Raw genomic sequence first — 20,628 nt, 5'->3', positions numbered from 1 at the left:
CAAAAAGGCATGGCTTATCTCTGCACATTGGTGTGTGGTTTTTGAAGGAACAGCGCATTCTTTCTCCTCATTTCCTTCTGCATGTTTGCATGTACTTCTGTGTAAAACTGGCATTCTTTCTTGGTAAAGAATTGCAGTTATCTAAAAATCATACAGCTATTACACCTGGTTTTGCACTTTAAAATGGGAAATTGCAGATCCAACAATAACTGCACTGATTAAACAATAATGGCAGAAATTGATAGAAAAGTGCGGTGTCAGTTGTCTCCTCATGTAATGTGCTATTCATATGTATCTTTTGAAGTGAGAAATTAATAAAGATTTTTATGCAACTCTTTCAGGATGGCTTTGGACTGGGCTAAGCGCTTTGGACAGACAGAGGTTGTTGACCTGTTGGAGTCCTACAGGTAAGCTATAACTACTTTGCAGAAACAGTTGTATAACGCAGTGAAGGCAAATTTATGTTTTGTCTTCTTTTAATCAGAACAGTTTTTAGCTTTTTATATTTTAAAATCTGGCCTGAATAGCAAGATTTATTTGAGAATAGGAATATTTTGAAAACATAGTTATTTAAAAAAAAGTTTGTTTGTATTCAGTATCATAGTGATTATGTTTGTACAGCTCCTAGTTTAAATATAGTTCTAGTGGTGTAGGACTTAGTGTTTATCATCTTGATATGGGCATTCCTATCATGATTATATATCTAGGCAGGATGTGATTATAGTAACTTAAAGAAATACGCAGAGGAGATGGTGATTCTATACGATGTACCATTTTAATTTCAGATGCTTATTTTGGAAACAAATCTATTGTGTGTTTTTATCTGTATATTGTTGATACATGATAGCCATATTAAAGAAACTTTATATGAGTAACGTACACTAGGCCATTCAAGAATTGTTTTTTGGTTAACTTATAGTTTAGTTACAGTTTTGTAGATACCTATATTATTTTGATTTCTCTTAGTGTAGTTTTTGTTAGTGTAATACCTGCTTAACGGTTATGGTAGGGAAGTTTTTGGAAAATACATTTCTCTTAAATATTTTTCCTTTAATAGATAAACAAATAGCGTCTTTATACTTCAAGTTCTGTCACATTTGCTTATGGTTGTATTTCAATGAAGTATAACAAAATTAAAGTTAACGCTAAAAATTGAAGTTGCATGCTTTGCTGGGGTTAACACTTAAACCAGTGAACAGTAATAGTGTTGTGGAGATGCTGTTCTGCTACACTTTTAAATTAAAATTTGAGACAAGTAGTCTTGTTGGTCTTGATCTAAATTTGAATTGCTGGCTGAATGCAAACCCGAAGCAAACAACCTTGACTCTGGCCTGTGTATTTGTATATTTTAGCGCTTCAGTGGAATTTGGAAATCTCGATGAAAGTTCCCTGGTCCAAACAAGTGATAGTGACCTTAGTGCAGAGGACAGAGAACTGTTGAAAGCTTATCATCACAGTTTTGATGATGAAAAAGTGGATCTGGACCTGATTATGCACTTACTTTATAACATCTGTCATAGTTGTGATGCTGGTAGGTACATACACACACTCCCAATAAATTGCTGTGGATTCAACTTCTGATGCTGATGCTCTTTTTTCAGTAATACCAAATAGGTAAAACCTTCCGAGTGCTAGTATATGCAGTACTGACATATATTTGAAGTGAATTTTCTCTTTAACTCTGCAAACCAAATTCTTTTTTAGGAGCGATTTTAATATTTCTTCCTGGATATGATGAGATAGTTAGCCTGAGGGACCGTATTCTTTTTGATGACAAGAGATTTGCTGATAATGCTCACAGGTAAAACCTCTAGTTCTGTGGTTGTCCTGAGTTTTTATTGCTTCTTTTAAAGATCCCTAAAATGTTCTTTGTCTTGCATTAGATACCAAGTTTTCATGCTTCATTCAAATATGCAGACTTTGGATCAGAAGAAGGTGCTTAAAAGTCCACCTTCTGGCGTCCGCAAAATAGCAAGTATCAGAGGACTTTGTCAGATATTATATCGATCTATTTTGTCTTTGCTTTTACAGTTACTATGGTGGGTTTTTTTTTTTTATTTCAGATTCTTTCTACTAATATTGCAGAAACCAGCATAACGGTCAATGATGTTGTATTTGTTATTGACTCAGGCAAGATGAAAGAGGTATGATTGGCTTAACTTTCTTTGGGCAGTAAACTTCCTAGTGTTATTTTAAAATACATAATACATAAATTTTGGAAAACTATTTTTTTTTTGTAGTAGGCTGAGAGCTAGTGCATGTCAAGCAACAAACCTCACTGAGTTTTGACATCCATTTGTTTTATGACAAAACCTGTAAATAGCTGGCTGTTTAAAAACCCTGTAAAAGCTATTACAGGTTGATATATTGATATATCTGTATCTTTTTTTTGTTGTTGTTAATTTAGTATTTCTGTTTGATTTTTTTTAAAACAAGTCCATCAGTTTAGACTGCCATCTTCTTGAGACTTGGAGAACACTGGGAGTTCCCTTTGTCCTACTATTGTGTCTAGCCCAATAATCCATTAAATTTTTAAGCATTGCTTTTGATGTGTTGAATGCCCATTCCCTAATTACTTGTTCAAGAAAAGTGATACAATGAGGCAGTTTAAGACCTAGTACATGGCTTAGAAAATAAAATTGGGTTTCATAGGAGATACGCACACCAAATTTCTGAAGTTCCCATTGTAATACAATTTTTTTTTGTAATTTTGCATCAAATGTAGGAAAATAAGGATGTAATTTCCAAGTGAGACAAAGAGAAAAACTTTATTAAAAATAATAACATATTTCTGCTTGGTTTGTGATACCACAAAACACAATCCATGTCTTCTATTGACTTACAATTACCTGTTGACTAGAAAACTTTAGAGAACTGTGTAGCACAAAGATACTGCGAAGGAGGTAGCATAAATTCACTCAAAACTAAGTGTTTTAGAACATACCTTTATTTCAGAAGCTGCTGGTGCTTTTTTTTTTTGTTCCTAGAGAACTTCTGTTGATGATCTAAATCATTAGTAACTTTTATTTCATGTACCCTATTCAATCTTCTTTTTATGTTCCTTGCTTTGCTTTTATAGAAGTCTTTTGATGCACTGAGTTGTGTTACAATGCTAAAAATGGTGTGGATTTCAAAAGCCAGTGCTATCCAGAGAAAAGGCAGGTAATAAATGCTTCATACTGAATTTTATTTTGCAGATATCCACTGTCCTGTATGTTAAGGATAAAGTACACAACATAATAGCAGCCACACTGGGTAACGTTACTAGCCTAGTCCACTGTTGTGTTGGACAATGGTCAATGGTGATTCTCTGCAGAAGAGTAAGGGTCAGCATGTATTTCCTTGGAGTAATTTCCCAAGTTGTAGAAAAGTGACACTCAGGAATTTCCCAAAGCTTGCATGAGGTCTAGGTTGTTTTTCCCCCAAGAACTTGTTCTCCTTCCTCTTTCTCCCATGTAGCACCAGCAGCCACAGTGTCCAATAAGGTGTTTCACAACTTATCTCTGGGCAAAGGGCTGCCTATTGCTAGTTTTTAATTGATGCCCCTTCTTCCCTATATTAAAAGAGACATTGAGTAGTGATTCCTTATTGACCTTCTCCAAACTACTCATGTCTTAACAGGCCTTTATCGTATTCTTACCAACACTGGGTGAGGGCTAAGAGGATATGTAGCAACAAATGCCTGTTTGGTGATGTGATATCGGCATTAACCTGCAGGAATTTGAGCGTGAATGTGAGCATTTGCTGTCTCTGTCCCCTCACTCACAAGTTGTTTGGTCTTCATTCTACCTTTTACTCCCAGAGTAACTTCCAACTATCTGTGGTATGTGAAGAGGAAGAAATGAAGTTTACGACTTACATTTCTTACAGCAAAGGACAGTTGAGATTTGGATTGATCTTAGGTTAGCAAGAAACCCACATCACTTTGTTTTTAGATAGGCTTTATTTTTTTTTCTCCAGGTCTTTCAGGGTTAGGGTAAAATTATAGTAACAAATTTACATACTATCAAAAATAATCCATGTACTGGAAAACTCTCACCTCATGTGTGGGACTTACACTTAATGACAAAACTATCTTTTTCTTAGACCTGCTTCTACATTTCCATTCTAAGTGTGTGTGCGCGTGTGTGGTGGTGATGTTTTGTTTTTTTTTTTTTTTTTTTTTTTTTTAAGAAATTCTAATTTTCAACAACTTACCATATTTTATTTTCAAGGGCTGGACGCTGTCAGCCTGGAGTCTGTTTTCGTCTCTTCAGCAGGCTCCGATTTCAGAATATGTTGGAATTTCAGACTCCAGAACTTCTAAGAATGCCACTTCAGGTGCACGTTCAGTTAGAAATTATAACTTTTAAAAAATGTTTTTTATCATCGAACCATACTATGAACTCAAACCTCTGTGGATCCCCCCCCCCCCCCCCCCCCTCAATCTTAACAATCTTTTTTTGCTTTTTAACTTGCAGGAGCTTTGTTTACACACAAAACTTCTGGCTCCAATTAATTGTCCAATTGTTGACTTTCTTATGAAAGCTCCTGATCCTCCACCAGCTTTAATTGTGAGAAATGCTGTGCAAATGCTTAAGGTCAGCAGAGGAATACATTTAGATGGGAATTGTATTTGATTCTATATTTGTGGTGTGGCAACATATCTTACTGAGTTTTGTTTGTACTGAGATTGTTGTTTAGTTACTTAAGGATGCTTTGAATTTTTGTGTGTTGTCTATTTTAATTTTGTGTGCATGGATGTATTTTTCCATGTTAAGGGAAGAGAGTGCTTAAAAATCTCATCTCAAACTGTTAAGAGTTTGACTTGCTTTCTTAGTGTTTGGGAACAAGTCTAGTTAATGTCCAGTATTCACATCCTTTCTGCTTTTATTGCAAATTAATTTTGTCCACTTTCCCCCTCCCCCCCCCCCCCCCTTTTTTTTTTTTTTCCTTAAACAGACAATAGATGCCATGGACCCTTGGGAAGACCTCACTGAACTTGGTTATCATCTCACTGAATTACCAGTAGAGCCACACCTTGGTAAAATGGTGTTGTGTGCTGTTGTTCTGAAGTGCCTGGATCCTATTCTTACTATTGCTTGCACTCTTGCATATCGAGACCCTTTCGTCCTACCTACACTGGCCTCTCAAAAGCGTGCAGCCATGCTGTGTAGAAAACGTTTTACTGCAGGAACATTTAGTGACCATATGGCGCTTCTCAGGGCTTTCCAGGTATTATTTCATCTTCAGAAAGAGTACTAATTGCAATAGATTACATATCAAAGTAAATAATGTACCAATCAAGTTGGATGTAGAATGATAGACTACGATTAAGTCTTTAGAGAAGAAACTTCATTTTTGCCTAGTGGCCTTCCTGTATATTGGACTCATAAATTTGTGAGGGAACACTTTTTGTCAGATTTTTTGCTTATATTTTCAAACCTGGTTAAATTCTGAATGTTCCAACAAGATGCCACTTTATATCCTGCTATGCTGATAACTAACATAATGATCATTATGTTATTATAAGATCATTATATTAAGTTATTATAAAGATCATTATGTTAAGATCATTATTTTAAATTTAGGGAATGGGTAAAGAGAATCTTGTACTTAACCAGGAGAAAAAAAATCTGGTTTGATACATTTCCCTTCTTTCAGAATGGTTTTTGCCTTCATTTTACTGATGTAAATGTCATTTTTTAAAAAAGGTGCATTTTTTTTTATTTTAGCTAATTAATAGGCAAATGTAAAAAAAAAATTCTTTACAGGCATGGCAGAAGGCACGCAGTGATGGCTGGGAGAGAGCCTTCTGTGAAAAGAACTTCCTTTCTCAAGCCACGATGGAAATCATCATAGGAATGAGAACACAGTTGCTTGGCCAGCTTAGAGCCTCAGGTAAATAGCTTGGAAAAAATTTTAACATAGTTTTGGAGTCAAGTGTATACCTAGTACAAGTGTATACAAATTGTAACAAGAATAGTGTTCACTGGTGTCATTTTCATTAATTTGAAACAGACCAGTACACATTCATGCTGGGCATGGTGCAGATGCTAGAGTGAGGAAGTGTGGCTGGGGAACAGCTGATCTAACTGAAAGTGCCCTGATTGTTCCACATGCCACTGGCTTTCAGTGTGAGATATGTTTCCTTGGATTTTTACGTTCTAATGAATTATTTCCGTAGGAAATGTCTTTGGGTTGTAAAAAGTAATTCTATTCTCTGTTAGTATAAAACTCCTTATCAGGAAGGATTTCAGTACAATGGTTTCTTCTTGGTGCTGTTAGGGTTGGCAGTGGTGAAAAATGCAACAAATTTGCAGTTTATTTCACTTCCCCCCCCCCCCCAATTCCTTTTGAGAGGCAAAATGGTATATCTTAAATACAAGCAAATATAACACATTTTTGTCCTCTTCTTTCTTCAGGTTTTGTTAGAGCCAGAGGAGGAGCTGATATTAGAGATGTTAATACTAACTCTGAAAACTGGGCTGTAGTTAAAGCTGCCTTAGTGGCTGGGATGTATCCCAATCTAGTGCATGTAGACAGAGAAAGCTTGGTTTTGACTGGACCAAAGGAGAAGAAAGTGCGATTTCATCCTACCTCTGTTCTTAGTCAACCTCAGTATAAAAAGGTAAAATCACTTTGAATTTATAGTTCACAAAAAAGAGCACTATATCAAACGTTTTAGAAATGTCTCTTCATAGTTGTCAGTACTTTAAGAGCAGCATGTGCGTTAAACACTGCATTTTTAGAAAATACTTTTCCTGGCAGTTGATAAAATAAAGAATTTGAGTTAGTTTATTTTTCCAATATTATTTCATCAAAACTTATTTCAGTTAGTCCTCCTTCTAGGTGGAACGAGGCAAAATGGTAAAAAAACCCTAGTTACGAAACTGTTTTAAAGATGTAACAATCCCTGCTCATAATAGCAGGAAGAAGTTCTGCTCTGAAACTGATTTTTTTTTGAGATCCTTTTTTAAAGCAAGTATTTTGTTTCAAGGTGGTAGGATAATCTGTGAGTCTGGTTGAATTCTCTCTCACTTTTTTATTTGTATATATAAGTTTATGTGCATATAAATATGTATTTATTTCTACATATATAAAATAAGAAATATGTTAAAATTTATTTTAATTACAAATAGAGTGTAAACTAGCCTAGTCTTACTTGCTCTTGCACAGATTCCGCCGGCAAATGGGCAAGCTGCAGCCATTCAGGCACTCCCTACAGACTGGCTTATATATGATGAAATGACGAGAGCTCACAGGATAGCAAATATCAGATGCTGTTCTGTTGTAACACCTGTCACTGTGTCACTCTTCTGTGGACCAGCTAGATTACCAAGTAATGCTTTGCAGGAACCTTCATCCTTTCGAGGTATAGTGGGGTTTGGATTTGGAATGTTTCCATTGGTAGATACTAGTATGTGATATGGAAGGCTGATTTTTCAAGAATATTTAATACATATATTGGCTAATTCTTAAAACGACAGAGCTATAGTTCCTGTAGCTGTTTAAGAATAGTTTATAGGCTCTGTAATAAATGTCTCAGTTTTGTGAATCATTATAGATTCATATCCATAAATTACACTTACATAGTTCTGAAATCTCAGGAATTACAGTATAGTTTGTAAAGAAATAAAAAATGCAAACAGAATGTCTAATGACAGGAATAATGCTGAAAAGTGTAGTATGTATGTTTTTTCTACAGACTAGTTTATTTGATACTTCGAACCAGATTATTCAAACTGAATAATAATTTAGAAACTATCAATATGGCAAATACTCATAGTGCTTCCAGCTGAAACATTCATTTTAAAGATTATTTTCTACTGATAACTTTTAACGGCAATTAGCTATACTATTAACTAGAAGTAATAGGGAATATATATAAATTTCCTTTTTTTTTTTAATTGAAATGGAGTGCTGTAGGAATAGAAGCAAAAATAATCTATCCTGCTGCCAGTTCTCTAGAAATATTAGTTTGAATCAAAGTAAGAGTCCAAGTTATTTTTGAAGCTTTCCTGTCTTGCTCTTAAACTGTTACCCTTAAAACAGTGTTTATGCTGATTGAATTGCACTTTAAAAAAAAAAATAGAATCCTACTTAAAATCCATATGTATATATAATTTATTTTTTTCTTAATGGATCTTTAAATCTGCTGTTTTACTAGGAAATAAATCATAGAGTAATGTGTGGTTTTTCAAACAGCTTCAGGCAAAAGTTTGATAATAGCTTGTTGGTACTGATGAAGGTACATGAGTGAGTCAGATCATAGCTTACATAGCAGGGCCCTCAGCAGGTCTGGATACTTGAGTTCTGCTAACTGAAGCAAAGACTTTTCACTGAGGTGTATTTGCAGAAAATAAAAAGTGGTTTTACAAATGTTTACATTTTAAGATAAAATTTAGAAGGAAAATGGGTTTATTGCTGGCAATACAGTAGTGTTCAGTTTTTTGTATGTAAGTGGAAATAATGTAGAAATGTTAATGCACCTTTTATACAGGGGATGGGGTATCTAATGATAACAGTGATAGTGAGATGGAGGACAAAACAACTGCTAATTTGGCACTACTGAAGCTAGATGAATGGCTCCATCTCAAACTGGACCCTGAAGTAAGTAATGTATCACTTTGATGCTTGTTTCTTGTAGAAGTATATTTATGTTCTATCTTCCTAAAAAGATTTCTGAAACATTTGGGTAACCAAGAATTTCCTGTAAGAATGGCTGTCACAGTCCGTTTAGGTCTCTCAGATTTACAGGATGATGTACTCTGTGATTTAACCTTTATTTCATGAGCTTATTAAGAAATACAACAAACAAACAGGGGCTCAATCCCCTTTTGCCCAGACTTGTCTATCGTGTGAATTCACTTATTCACCATTCAAGTCAAGGTTTTGTAACTTATAACCTGTAACTCTCAATTCGTGCACCTATGAGCAAAAAGAAAAAAAGAATTAGTTACCTAGCTGACGGCGAGAGCGCTCACCCTTCTTCCTCTGTCACGGTGTGGGCATCCCCTGTATCACACCGGGAAGCAGGAAAGCCTCAGCAGTCCAGCTGCTGTTGGATCCACTTCAAAAGCTTTTTGGGTAAGCTGATGTTTTATACCTTCCAGCTTGGAGGTTTGGTGCATTTCCATAAGTTAGCAGATTCTGACAAAACTGCCAGACAAAAGATAATGGCTGCTGGAGATAGCAAACTGCATAATGGCCCTTCAGCTTTTTCTGGCCTGCCTACGTGGTGCTCTCACTTTGACCTAATGGCACTGCTCCCAGCACACATCAAGCCTCAGTATGAGCGGGGTTAGCCAAAATCTGAGCAGGAGTTGAGTGAACATTCACAATAGCATATTGTGTATTTCCTTCTCTGAGAGGATGACTAAAGTTTGGTCAAATTGGAGCACTTGAAGTTGGAGTTGCTGAAAGAAAGTTGCTGTCAGATTTTAGAAAAAGAAGAAAACCTTTTGAAGGTAGAAGTCTTCAGGTCCTTGAGAAGCTCAGGCTGTGGTAGGAGGCAAAGTAGTTTATGGGTTATGAAACACTTGGACTTATCAGATGTAATAATAATACTGTCCTTTCCAGAGATGTTCAAAAGCGTGATTTTTTTTATTTTATTTTATTTTTAATTTTTTTTTTTAATGGAAATGTTTCTGATAACATGGGAATTAGACTATAGTCTTCTAAATTCAGTCATCTCATTTGAGCAGAAGTCTGCGTAAGAAAAATATGTTACTTAGACTTCTTTCCCCTCAGGTATGAATGAAGAGTGCATGAATACAGACTGAATTGAGAGGAAGGGCATAAAGCATGAAAAGATTTTTTTTTTTTATTTTATCTTTTTAAAAGTGAAAAATAAAAAAATCCTGTGGGTTTACAATACAATTTTAAGTTTGGTGCAGAGCTAAATGAAATAAAATATTTTAAAAATGATCTTGCACCCGAGGAAAGAAAAGATAACTTAACAGCTTAGTTTAAATGTGGGGTTTTCTCCCCCTCCCTGGCACTTTAGTCTTGCCTTTCAGTTTGGACCCTGTTCATTTCAGAATGCCAGATGCTGCCTGATAGGAAAAGACTTAGGGTACCCTTACCTGTCTGATCTAATTTTTATTAGTCTTTAACAGAATTGAAATTCATTACAGGCTGCTGGTTTGCTGTTGCAACTCAGACAGAAGTGGCATAGCTTATTTCTGCGTCGTATGCGAGCTCCTTCTAAACCGTGGTCTCAGGTTGATGAAACAACTGTAAGAGCAATTATAGCTGTTTTAAGTACTGAAGAACAGTCTGCAGGTTTGCAGCAGCCTTCAGGAATTGGTCAGAGACCAAGACCTATGACTTCTGAAGAACTTCCTTTAGCATCTACATGGAGGTCAACCAACAGTAGAAAAAGCTCAGCAGAAACTGAATTCTCTGATGACTCCTCTAATACTGAAAAGTAAGCTTTTGAGATCTTCTAGAGACTGTAGGTTGTAATTTATTTAGCTATAAAAGCATCACTTGAATTTCTGCTAGTAATAAAAAGGAAGAAACAACAGAAATACAGTTGAAATAATTGATACTGTCCTATGCTGCATTGTAGTTGTGATTTCATTGAGAAGTATTTCATATGTGTGTCTGCTGTTTGAGAGAGCAGTCAGGAATGTTGTCCATGAATTGTGGTCTCTGGGAAGAAGTAGCAGAAGAGGTTTAACCCTAGCATTCAAAACCAATGCATGATCAGTATTTTTTTTAGTTAGTGTTTAATATGTTTTGGAATTACTGTAATATATATAGTCATGCAATAGGCTGATATGTCGATACAAATTGTTCTGTGACCGCTTATGAAACTCCTGGTATGTCCTGTATCTACCTTTACTTTTTAGAGTTTTAATGAAATCTACGCCTCCCGCACTTCACCAGCCAAAGAAGTACAAAGAAAAAAACATTCTGCACTCCAAACGAACTTCAGATGACAGGTCAGATCAATCATCAGTGAAGTCTACAGACAGCAGTAGCTATCCTAGCCCCTGTGCTAGTCCTTCCTCTCCAATATCTGGAAAGGTAGAGTTCTCATAAACAAATTACCCCACTCTTCAAAATTAATAGAATTTCAGAAATAATTTTGCTGATGTCTTTCAGCAACTATCAGGTATTATATTGATAAATTAAGAACCTAACTTAAATTTTAATTTTTAACAGCTGCATAATACTTATTTCTTTCTGGAACTTAAAATCAAGACTAAATATCCTTGTTACGCTAGTTTAATACAGTAAAAATACTATTCTTTGCAGACTGCCGAGTTAAAGCTATCCAAAGTAGAAAAAAATCAGATTTTTTTTTTAAACGTGATATAATAACCAGTGAAGGTGTATTAATTTTTTTTTTTTCTAAACTAGTATACAGTACATGCTCTTCTGAATTCTTTGGATTTTGCCTTCCTCTGTTTCTGTAATAGCATATGTTGATACTGATTCTCTTTAAGTTTTGTGTTATATACCTTACTATGACTGCTTGCTTTTTTTAGGATGGTTATTTTAACAAAGCACATATTTTTAATGACGTTATTGGCATAATTCTCCCTATGTACTTGAATAGTAAGCTGTGGTAATATTAAACAGATCACTGAGAGGAAACCCCATTGTTCTTCCAGGCATGGACTCATTGGAGGATTTAATAATTCCTCTTAAGTCTTTCAGTTTTTAAATTCAGCCAATGTAAAAGAGAGAAAACTTATGTTTCCTGAAGCTGGAAATGTGACTAGTGTGCTTCAGGCTGCGGTCTGGAATGATTAATTTTGTGTCATCTGAAGGTGTGTCAGACTTCAAAGAATTGTAATTAATCACTAGACTATTTATGCCTGTTCTGCTCTACTTCTTTGTTGCCCCTCATGAATGAATTATTATTTTGGAAAGTGCTTAAAAAATGTAAAATAGATGTGAAATACATTTTAAAACCAATTCAGACAATACCAGCTGATAGATTCTGTGTTTCTTTCAGAATCTGGGGGAGGAGGGTAGGAGCGCAGTCAAGGGATTTCTGTCTTCATGTGTGTAAAACTTCAGAACTAAAGCCTGGTTTATTTTATTGTAGCTTAATTTAATTTAATTTTTCCAGGGTTCCAAATCTCCTTCACCAAGACCAAATATGCCAGTTCGGTACTTTATAATGAAAAGTAGCAACTTGCAAAACATTGATATTTCTCAACAGAAGGGTATATGGTCTACTACACCAAGTAATGAACGAAAACTAAATAGAGCCTTTTGGGAGAGCAGCATGGTTTACTTAATATTTTCTGTTCAAGGGTCTGGACACTTTCAGGTGAGTCCTTAGTTGATAACTAAATATTAGCTTTGGTTGATGGTTTAGGAGAGCACAGCAAATGACTGTGTAGTATGGAGGTTTTTCCTTATGACTTCTGACCTTCTAATAAGTAGAGTAGCAAGCAAATGTATCTGGTTGCTGAGGAAAGAGTACTTCATTCTTCCCTGAAATATGCCCTTTTAGCTAACTTGAGTTTGTCACTCAAAGGCTAAGACTGAATTGCCTCCAAACATGTTGAGTCAGAATAACGTTTATACCTGACATTAATCCTTTAAAACAACAACAAAACAAACGAACAACAAAATCCAAACAAAGCAGGGGATTGCTACTTTTTTCTCTGCATGCCAAAATAAATATTGTAAGTGAACAAGCAGTTATAATCAAGTCACAGCTTTCTAAAGCCAGGAAACTCAGATGTCTTTATTACAAATTTTAGTAAAATCTGTTTTGCCTGAACTGTAGTTTCTAAAAGTTAGGAAGCTGGAAAGTCATGGCCATGATTCTTCCAGAGCTATGTGTTGACTTCAAGTTTAGCAAGGTATTTGTCAACAATTTGGTGACAAATTTGTAGCCAATTTGAAGTTAAAGACTCGACCTGGTAGTGCCAAGTTGCAGGTTAGCTGTGTTGTAGAGAGGGCTAAACTCATTTGTTCCAGGTAAAGAAAGTTCAACTTACCTCTTTATATAGAACTATTCATAAAAGTCAGCTAAACTTAAAATCTAATGAACTAGGCCAAATACAGCTGTCTTGGTGATACCACTGAAGGATTATGGTAAGATACACGTAGGATGATTTGGCAAATGCAGATGTAATATTGGAAAGCAATTTTCAGCATGCCATTTGATACTGAAAATGGGCTGATGCTCTTAGATGAGAAAGCTGGGAGGGGAAGACGTGCTGAAGTCAGGAGTTTAGGTGGCGGATGTTGCTTGCCCTTCCAGTTTTGACAATGCGCTGGACATTCATGGGAATGTGAGATTAACATTCCTATTAATATTCTCTTTTACCAAGTGTCTCTTTACTTTCCACCTTTATTTTTCCTCTGTTCCTTTTATTAATTTCCATTTAAGTCTGGCTTGAGCTATCTAGGACTGCATGTCTTACAACAGTAGTGTGTGCTGGTAACTTAGGTAGTGCACTGCATCTCTTGGCCTCCTAAGTCATAACTGGCATAAATTTGCCTGAAGAGTTGGTAAGTTGGGTGTGTGGTGGGTTTGGGGTTTTTTTGTTTTGTTTGGTGTGTGGACAAGTAGGGGTGTCCTTAAATAGGTTAGAAGCAACTTTGAATAAGAAATGAAATTCTTTCATTTTCTTTCTGAATACTTGTCTTGTTGGAATTTCTTCCCGCTTCATTGAAGAAGGAACTAAAAGCAACTTTGACTTCTTTCTTTGAAGAACAGCTACACTCTCTTAATTCTGTGTGAAAGTTTGTTAACATACAGGGAACATGGGAAGGAATGGATTTCTGCAAAAAATATTTACAACTAACAAGGAATAGCTAATGGACTATTATGTAGTAGAACATTCATCTTGATTCCTTACACTTAAAATGTTTTTACAACACCTTTTCAGCCTCTGTTACAAAGCTTAAAAAAACTTTTAATGGTAATTGTGAGAGATTAATTGAGAGACATTCTCTGTGGTCAAACTCTAGAAGGCATATTTGAAGTGGGAAAAAAAAAATGATACTTCTTTTAACTTTCTAGAGTAAACATTTTACAAGATCCAGCTTCATGGGGGAAAGTGTATGAATCACTTTGAAACTAATTTGAAAGTTTCGTATGAAGTCCAATCATTCATTTAAATCCAACATAAGCAGATATGTTCTAATTCTGTCTTTCATATTTCAATTTTTGCTCCAGGGTTTTGCTAGAATGGCTTCAGAGATAGGGTGCGAGAAAAGTCAAGACTGGGGATCTGCTGGTTTCGGAGGTGTATTTAAGGTGGAGTGGATCTGCAAAGAAAGCATTCCTTTTCAGTTTGCACACCATTTGCTCAACCCTTGGAACGACAATAAGAGAGTACAAATAAGCAGAGACGGCCAGGTAATGTTATTCTCTTCTAAAGTCGTCTTTACTTGGTAGTCCTGTGTATTGGTATTAGCTTGTTTAGCCTTGTCATTTGTCTCAACTGTCCTCATATATCTGCTAATCTGAATCACAGTTCATTGATGCACATTGTACATTCTACTAATGCATTACTGTTGAAGTAATGGAGGCTTTTTGATAAAATCAGAGCAGTTTCTTGTTTAATATGCATTTAAAAAAAAGTTTTAAAGTTGGATGCTTCCAAGAATAAAAGCTTTTTGGAATTTATAATTTTGGTTCTGGAAATTTGTTCCCCGTTTGGTTCAGATTTGTTCCCTGAGATAGTCTGCCACACCCAAGTAACTGTTCATAATTATACCTTTGAGATTCCTGTAAAGGCTGAAGAGAATCTTGAGATTTGAGGTAGGATAAAGCTTAGGACAGTTCTCCAATCTGTTAAAGCTAAATGCAACTACAAAAAGCTGGAAGAGAATTGGCACAGGAGTTCTCTGTGGCAGTTACTGCGTTCTCCCCAGTCCCCTCCCAAAATATCTCCTTGATACGAGATGCTAGAGCTAAACTTTTTGTATCATCTTCTTCCTCAAAACCTCTCCAGTTGTTAGAATGAGGAAAGGAACATACTGTAAGAATGAGAAAAGGAACGTAGCACGTGATGGAGTTAACAGTGCTTCTGTTGTAAGTGGCTCTTAAGACCTAAGGAGTCTTAATGATCTTAAAAACAACTGGTTTATATTGATGTCTACGATTCCACCAAGAGCCACTGTATTACCTGTGACCTACCTTTCCACATTATCCACCACGCTTGACAGAATTAAACTTAAAAGATGTAGAGAAACATGATCTTTAGTTAATAAGTAAGTGACCTGTGGAAGGTAAAAAGTATATGGTGCATATGTTCTTGTATATGGTGGTGGTGTGCTCACTCAGAACTCTCTTCTTAAGAACTGACATCTTACTGTGAATGAAAAAAAAAAACCCCAAACAACCTGTAGGCCAGGGTTGCTTATGAAAGTTTTTATCTCCTCTTGAGCCTTAGTGAAAAAACCTTCCTGTGCAGGGAGTTCTAATGTATGTCTCAAGAGCAAAAGGAATGAGCTCTTTCAGAAAGACTGAAAGCCATCACCAGTAACTTCATCTAACAATTTTGTTATAAATAGTCTCTATATGTTCAATAGTAGCAGTGCAAATAACTTCTCTAATTTCCTGCTCGTTTTTAGGAGCTGGAACCACAAGTTGGAGAGCAGTTGCTACAGCTTTGGGACCATATTCCTTTGGCAGGAAAAACCTCAACTGATTGAGCAAGTCGAGTAATGTGATAGAGGTAGTTATTTCATGCATTACTTGCTGTTTTTATGATAGAGGAAAAGCTATCTATATACAATGTATCATTACAGTACTGTTTTTACTTTGTAGTTTATGGAAGGAAAGGTACACTTAGCACTAAATATTCTCTTCCTTTTGATTTTTTTTTTAGCTGTGGTTGTTGAAACATCAGCTGTAACCACTAGAACCAGCAGCGTGCCTACAATATAAAGATGAGGAAGAAGGTGGCGCAACAAGCTCCTGAAGTTGTTAGTCATGCTGTGCAGCTAGCAGTGGAAAAATAAGAGGAAATTATGTTGGTTTCAGTATTTCCTTGTCTTAGCAAATGTCATAACATTATTCACCAGCCTGTTTTTGACTGAATTATTTTTTTACAGTAGCGTGCAGTTGATATTTAAGAACATGGTTAAGTTCAAAACTAAGTTTGAAACAAAGGACCACATATAAGTTGTTTGTAGGTTTAAAATAGCACAGCAGACAGTTTAAATATACAGTTTACATTTAAAGCTTTCTCAACACAGTAAAATGTATGAGAGAAACCAGTGTAATATTAATTAATCAATCTTCCAGTTTGCGTAAAATAAATAAATTGAGAATAGATGTCTCCAAATATATTGGAAGATTTTGTAAGTATTTGTTGAACTTCTATATGCACGGTGCAAGAGAGCAGGATATATTCATACAAACAACTGGGCAGCTGGAGAATGTAAAATTGTAATTTAAATACATAAGTGAAAGGAGCATGAGACTTGAGAGTGGATTGGTCCAGCGGTGTTCCCAGTTTCAGTTATTTTTCACCTTTAAAAGGTACTCACACTTTGGCAAGCTGAAACAGTCTTTCAGAGGCCTGCTGCCAAATGCTATTCTAATAGTTCATTAACTTGGGCATTATTAGAAGATTTTTATTTCTTTCAAAAAAAAAAAAAACAACCCACCAAAAAACCAGTACCACTTTCTTCATCTTTCAACGTAGTCTTCATGCTTTCTTTCTATACTTCTTCTTTCAATTTCTTTCTTCTTCTGTACTACTGTTGTTTTGTTTTATTGGGCTTCTCCTTAGTCGTTAACCTACTGTATAAATTTAGTCTGCTCACTGTCAGCCCTACGTTTGTGGTCATTCTTAGATTAAACCAAGAGCTTTTTCTGCTTCTGAGCCTGTATTTACGTTTTTCATGTGTGCTAAGAATATTCATGCAGTTCAGAGTACCCTGTGTATCCATTTTTGTATTCTGTGTAGTGACTTCCATACATAAACAGTCAGTTTTGCCTTTGCAAGACTAACTGGGTGCTTGTAAGGCTAGTATTGCCTAATACGGTATTTCTGGAGACAGTGCATACAACGGAGCTGTGAGGCTCGTATTGCCTTATACGATACTTCCAGGCCCATGCCCACAAAGCAATGAGGGGCGGTATTGCCTTGTACAGGATTCCTAGGCCCCATGCACACCAGGGACAGAGCTGGCACAGAGGGGGAGCAGAGGTGGGGTGCAATTTTTGGTTAACAAGTCCAAATAGTGCTTCTGTGGCTCGATGATAAAAAGGACAGTCCAACCAAGGAATTTGCATTCCCCGAGGTCGTTGGCTGGTCCGGGTCACTTGTCTGGAGAAGAGCTGCTGCCTGCCTGACAGCCATGGTCATGTAAGTCTTTGCATGCCTGCATGTTAGGTCCAGCCCAGTCTTGGTGAATTACTTGACTTGCTGTTGTTACGACCCAGATAATTGTACTACTGATCTGTATTTCTTCCTGTACTGTTATTTAAACTCTTTGTCCCTGAAGCTGTTGGTCTGGTGTCTGTTACCATATCCTGAACCTATAACTTGGCAGGGCTGCCTTAAGCCCTTACACTCTGGTGTCAGAAGTGGGATATGGTACACTGCATCATGACCAACCCTGACCCTGTAGTGGATGCCTTAGTTGATTATTTTAGGACCTTGCCCTGCCCGCAGATGTCAGATTCTACTTTGATTAGAGAAAATCAGAAAGACAGAAACACAAAGAGAGAGTTACCCTGCTTATATCTCCTTAGCTCATTGCCTTGGAGATGCTTAGAGATGCAGCGTTTGAAAGCAGCCCAAGCCCAAGTTGCCTACCTATGAAACTAATTGGCCCACACCCTGCAGGACACTGGGGCTGCAATAGAGGAGAAGACTTTAGCCCTGGCCTGTGTTAAAAGCCATCAGGCTAATGTAGAGAAACCAGAGCAATGCATAGTCCCGCATGTAGCAGTATCTGTCTGGGAAAAACTTGACCATCGTCTGGAAGGTGTGGAAAAGGGAATTTCTTCATATAAAGACCCAGACGACAGGGGCGATACTTGATCTGATTCAGATTCAGACAATGCTGTGTCAAATTCTTCCCTTCCTGAAGACTTACTAATGCAACCAGTTGTTAAAACAGAGTATGATGCTACTTGGATATATGACAGATGGCTCTGCATGCTCTTTCATGAGCACAGACCTAGCCAAACTGAGTGCTATTACAAATCTGTTACGATGGATTATTTAACCTGGCTTGCAAATACATTACGTGACAGGGGGGGGACACCGTCTGAGTTTCAGACTGGAAAGCCTGGAGACTCACTTTGGGATCTGGGATCCAACTACATCTTCCAGCTGGGAGTGTAGACACTGCCTTCTGGGCAGCATTAGCATATATTCAGAGAAGTACCCCGAGATGACTGAGGACCCCGGCCATTCCCTAGGCCAATCCCACAGATTTGGAATTGAGCATTGCTAGGCTGGTTATCAGTCATGCTTTAGAAGTAGCGCCTGTGGCAGAGGAGGACCTATGTTGACATTGTCCCATGTGGCCCACTGGTGCCCACTATTTGAAAAGGGTCCTGGTCCACCCAGAGCCCATTTAAAGTCAATAGGCACTGGCCTTACAGGCACAGCACCCAGCCCTACATGGGCCCAGCTCTTAAAAAAGGTAGTTTCTGCTGTGCCCAGTCATACCTCCTGTCCAGGTGGTTAAAAATGGCCCTAAACGTGTGCAAAGAAGAGGAGTGCGCAGGAGCTAATTATGTATTGAGATGCTTTTAAGTACACTTGAAACTACTTTCCTCTTCTTCCATGATTTGTCAATGTTTTCATGGCGATCAGACTTCATACAGTTGTTTTCATTTTAGCAGATACTTTAGCACGTACTTTAAAACAAGGTTCACATCATTTTGCTTGTTTCACGTCTTTGTTTTAATGACTTTAATGCTGACAAAACTAGGATAAATCCATGCTGACGGTGTGGACAGTTAATGTCATCTTTTTCGTTCTAATAAGCTGAAATTTGTTTTTCAGTTGTACTCCGTCTTCCTTTCCTGTTTGTATTTTCTGCTTTCTCTCCTTTTCCCATTAAGTTGCGCATAACTTCATGGGTATGCATTCAGGATTGCTGTTAGCATCTGAACTCAGGAAAGACCATATCAGAGATGAGCAGCGTTTAGAGAACAGGTCTAGGGGACTTTTCTTGAAGCTACTGAAGCATCAAAAGTTCATCTGTAAGGAGATAATTACGCTGCTTTTTAAATGATGATTAAAAAAAAAAAAAGCAGCTTACCTCTGATCTCTCTAATTGTATGCTCAGTGCCGCAGTGTATCAGTGCTTCCGAGTGACTTCTGAGACCACCTTTAGAAGACAAAGTCAACCAGTAGTTGCTGTTGCTCATCCTTTGCACTCCTGTCATTCAGTAACAATAAGAGATGGTCTGTAAAACTGAAGGTAAATGCTTTTTCCATAAACAGCAATACTGCAACTTGTCTATGCCACAGTCTGCAAGGAGCATCATATAGTATATTTTATATCTATAGTAGATTTAAGTGTTTTCATAATTGAACTAAATTACTAAAAGAGGTTATTTTGAATGAAGGAACACTGAACAATATTATGTATAGTAATTTGTTTTGCTGTGCAAAGTAATTTGCAGAACTATTTCTAAATAAAAATACGTGTTGTCATGCCTTTTTCAATGTGCTGTCATTGCCTTTTTAATCTGAAGTGAACAACTGTTTCTTGCTAATACCATAGTAATACACATTTCTGAATTGTAACTTTCAATAGATCAGCATAAATTATTTTTGAGTGAGTCTGTCTGAACGTCTACAATAAAATATTCCACTCTTGAAACTCAGGAAAGTGACCTTGTTTTCTCAGGTAAACTTCTTATGTTTTCTGCATTGTCATCCGTACAAATTTTGCTAGGTTTCATCCAGTGGAAATAATGGTGTCTTTGTGGCCAGACATTACTTCAGTTAAATCCATGCAAAATGTTTGTACGGTTATTTCACTGTGCAGCCATGAATTTTCTGATAGTTCTTTCTGCAGAATCTTCTGCTCTGGTTTCATGTTATGTCTGTAAAACCACCACTTCGAATGTTTTGGAAAAGCGCTCTTTTGAGCCATTGGGCCCATTCCGGTTTCCTGACGCTGTGTATTGACATTTGTTTTCACTCCGCTCTTCGTATCAGCTTGGTCTCCAAAGAGAGTTATTGTCGGAGTTTCCCTTTGTTCAGTGTCGACGACGGAGCGGGAGTTGCGATTCCGGAGTAATGACAGATCTCAATATGAGTATGGTCATTCTCCTTTATTTACACTTATAACAAGGCTTATATAGTTATCTACTATGGACACGCGCTACCTGCAGCTTGCAGATAGGTTACAGCCTTGTGTTCACGCGCATCTATGCTCTAGCAGATTGGCCCGTTCTTTCTGATCATGCGAAATGCCTTCATGGTCTTTATCTTGTTTTTCTCCTTTCAACTGCACATTCCTTTCTCCGTTATTTACTGCTTAAGTGCCTTGTCATGCCAGGTGGTGCAGTGTTTGCTCATTAAAATCAAACTCAGGAATGTCCGCTAGTGAGACTCCCATTCCCACATCTCCCCCTTTTTGTTTTACTAGAAACACTGCTGAAACCGATCTTTCAATCATTTTTCGTATACATTGCAACAAACAGGGTACACAAAACAAAAATGCATATAAATA

The 20,628-nt window shown here is 36.9% G+C and overlaps 1 protein-coding gene across 1 annotated transcript in view; it reads left to right on the top strand.

Annotated features, from left to right (window-relative positions):
* The window catches only part of YTHDC2 (YTH domain containing 2), a 37,130-nt gene extending 17,388 nt beyond the window's left edge, over positions 1-19,742 (top strand). The window contains 20 exon segments of the mRNA XM_019473368.1: positions 342-407; positions 1,353-1,531; positions 1,705-1,801; positions 1,884-1,971; positions 2,064-2,144; positions 3,080-3,162; positions 4,215-4,320; positions 4,461-4,580; positions 4,942-5,214; positions 5,754-5,880; positions 6,405-6,610; positions 7,159-7,354; positions 8,483-8,592; positions 10,119-10,411; positions 10,839-11,016; positions 12,071-12,274; positions 14,141-14,323; positions 15,544-15,624; positions 15,801-15,890; positions 15,892-19,742. Coding sequence (XP_019328913.1) covers positions 342-407; positions 1,353-1,531; positions 1,705-1,801; positions 1,884-1,971; positions 2,064-2,144; positions 3,080-3,162; positions 4,215-4,320; positions 4,461-4,580; positions 4,942-5,214; positions 5,754-5,880; positions 6,405-6,610; positions 7,159-7,354; positions 8,483-8,592; positions 10,119-10,411; positions 10,839-11,016; positions 12,071-12,274; positions 14,141-14,323; positions 15,544-15,624; positions 15,801-15,890; positions 15,892-15,933 — 2,803 coding nt within the window. The 3' untranslated portion in view covers positions 15,934-19,742.
* Positions 19,743-20,628: the final 886 nt, after the last annotated feature.

Source organism: Aptenodytes forsteri, unplaced genomic scaffold (assembly GCF_000699145.1).
Source record: "Aptenodytes forsteri isolate BGI_AS27 unplaced genomic scaffold, ASM69914v1 Scaffold69, whole genome shotgun sequence".
Classification (NCBI taxonomy): Eukaryota; Metazoa; Chordata; class Aves; order Sphenisciformes; family Spheniscidae; genus Aptenodytes; species Aptenodytes forsteri.
The sequence above is the reverse complement of the archived record's forward strand: the minus strand, read 5'-3'. Positions and strand labels throughout refer to the sequence as shown.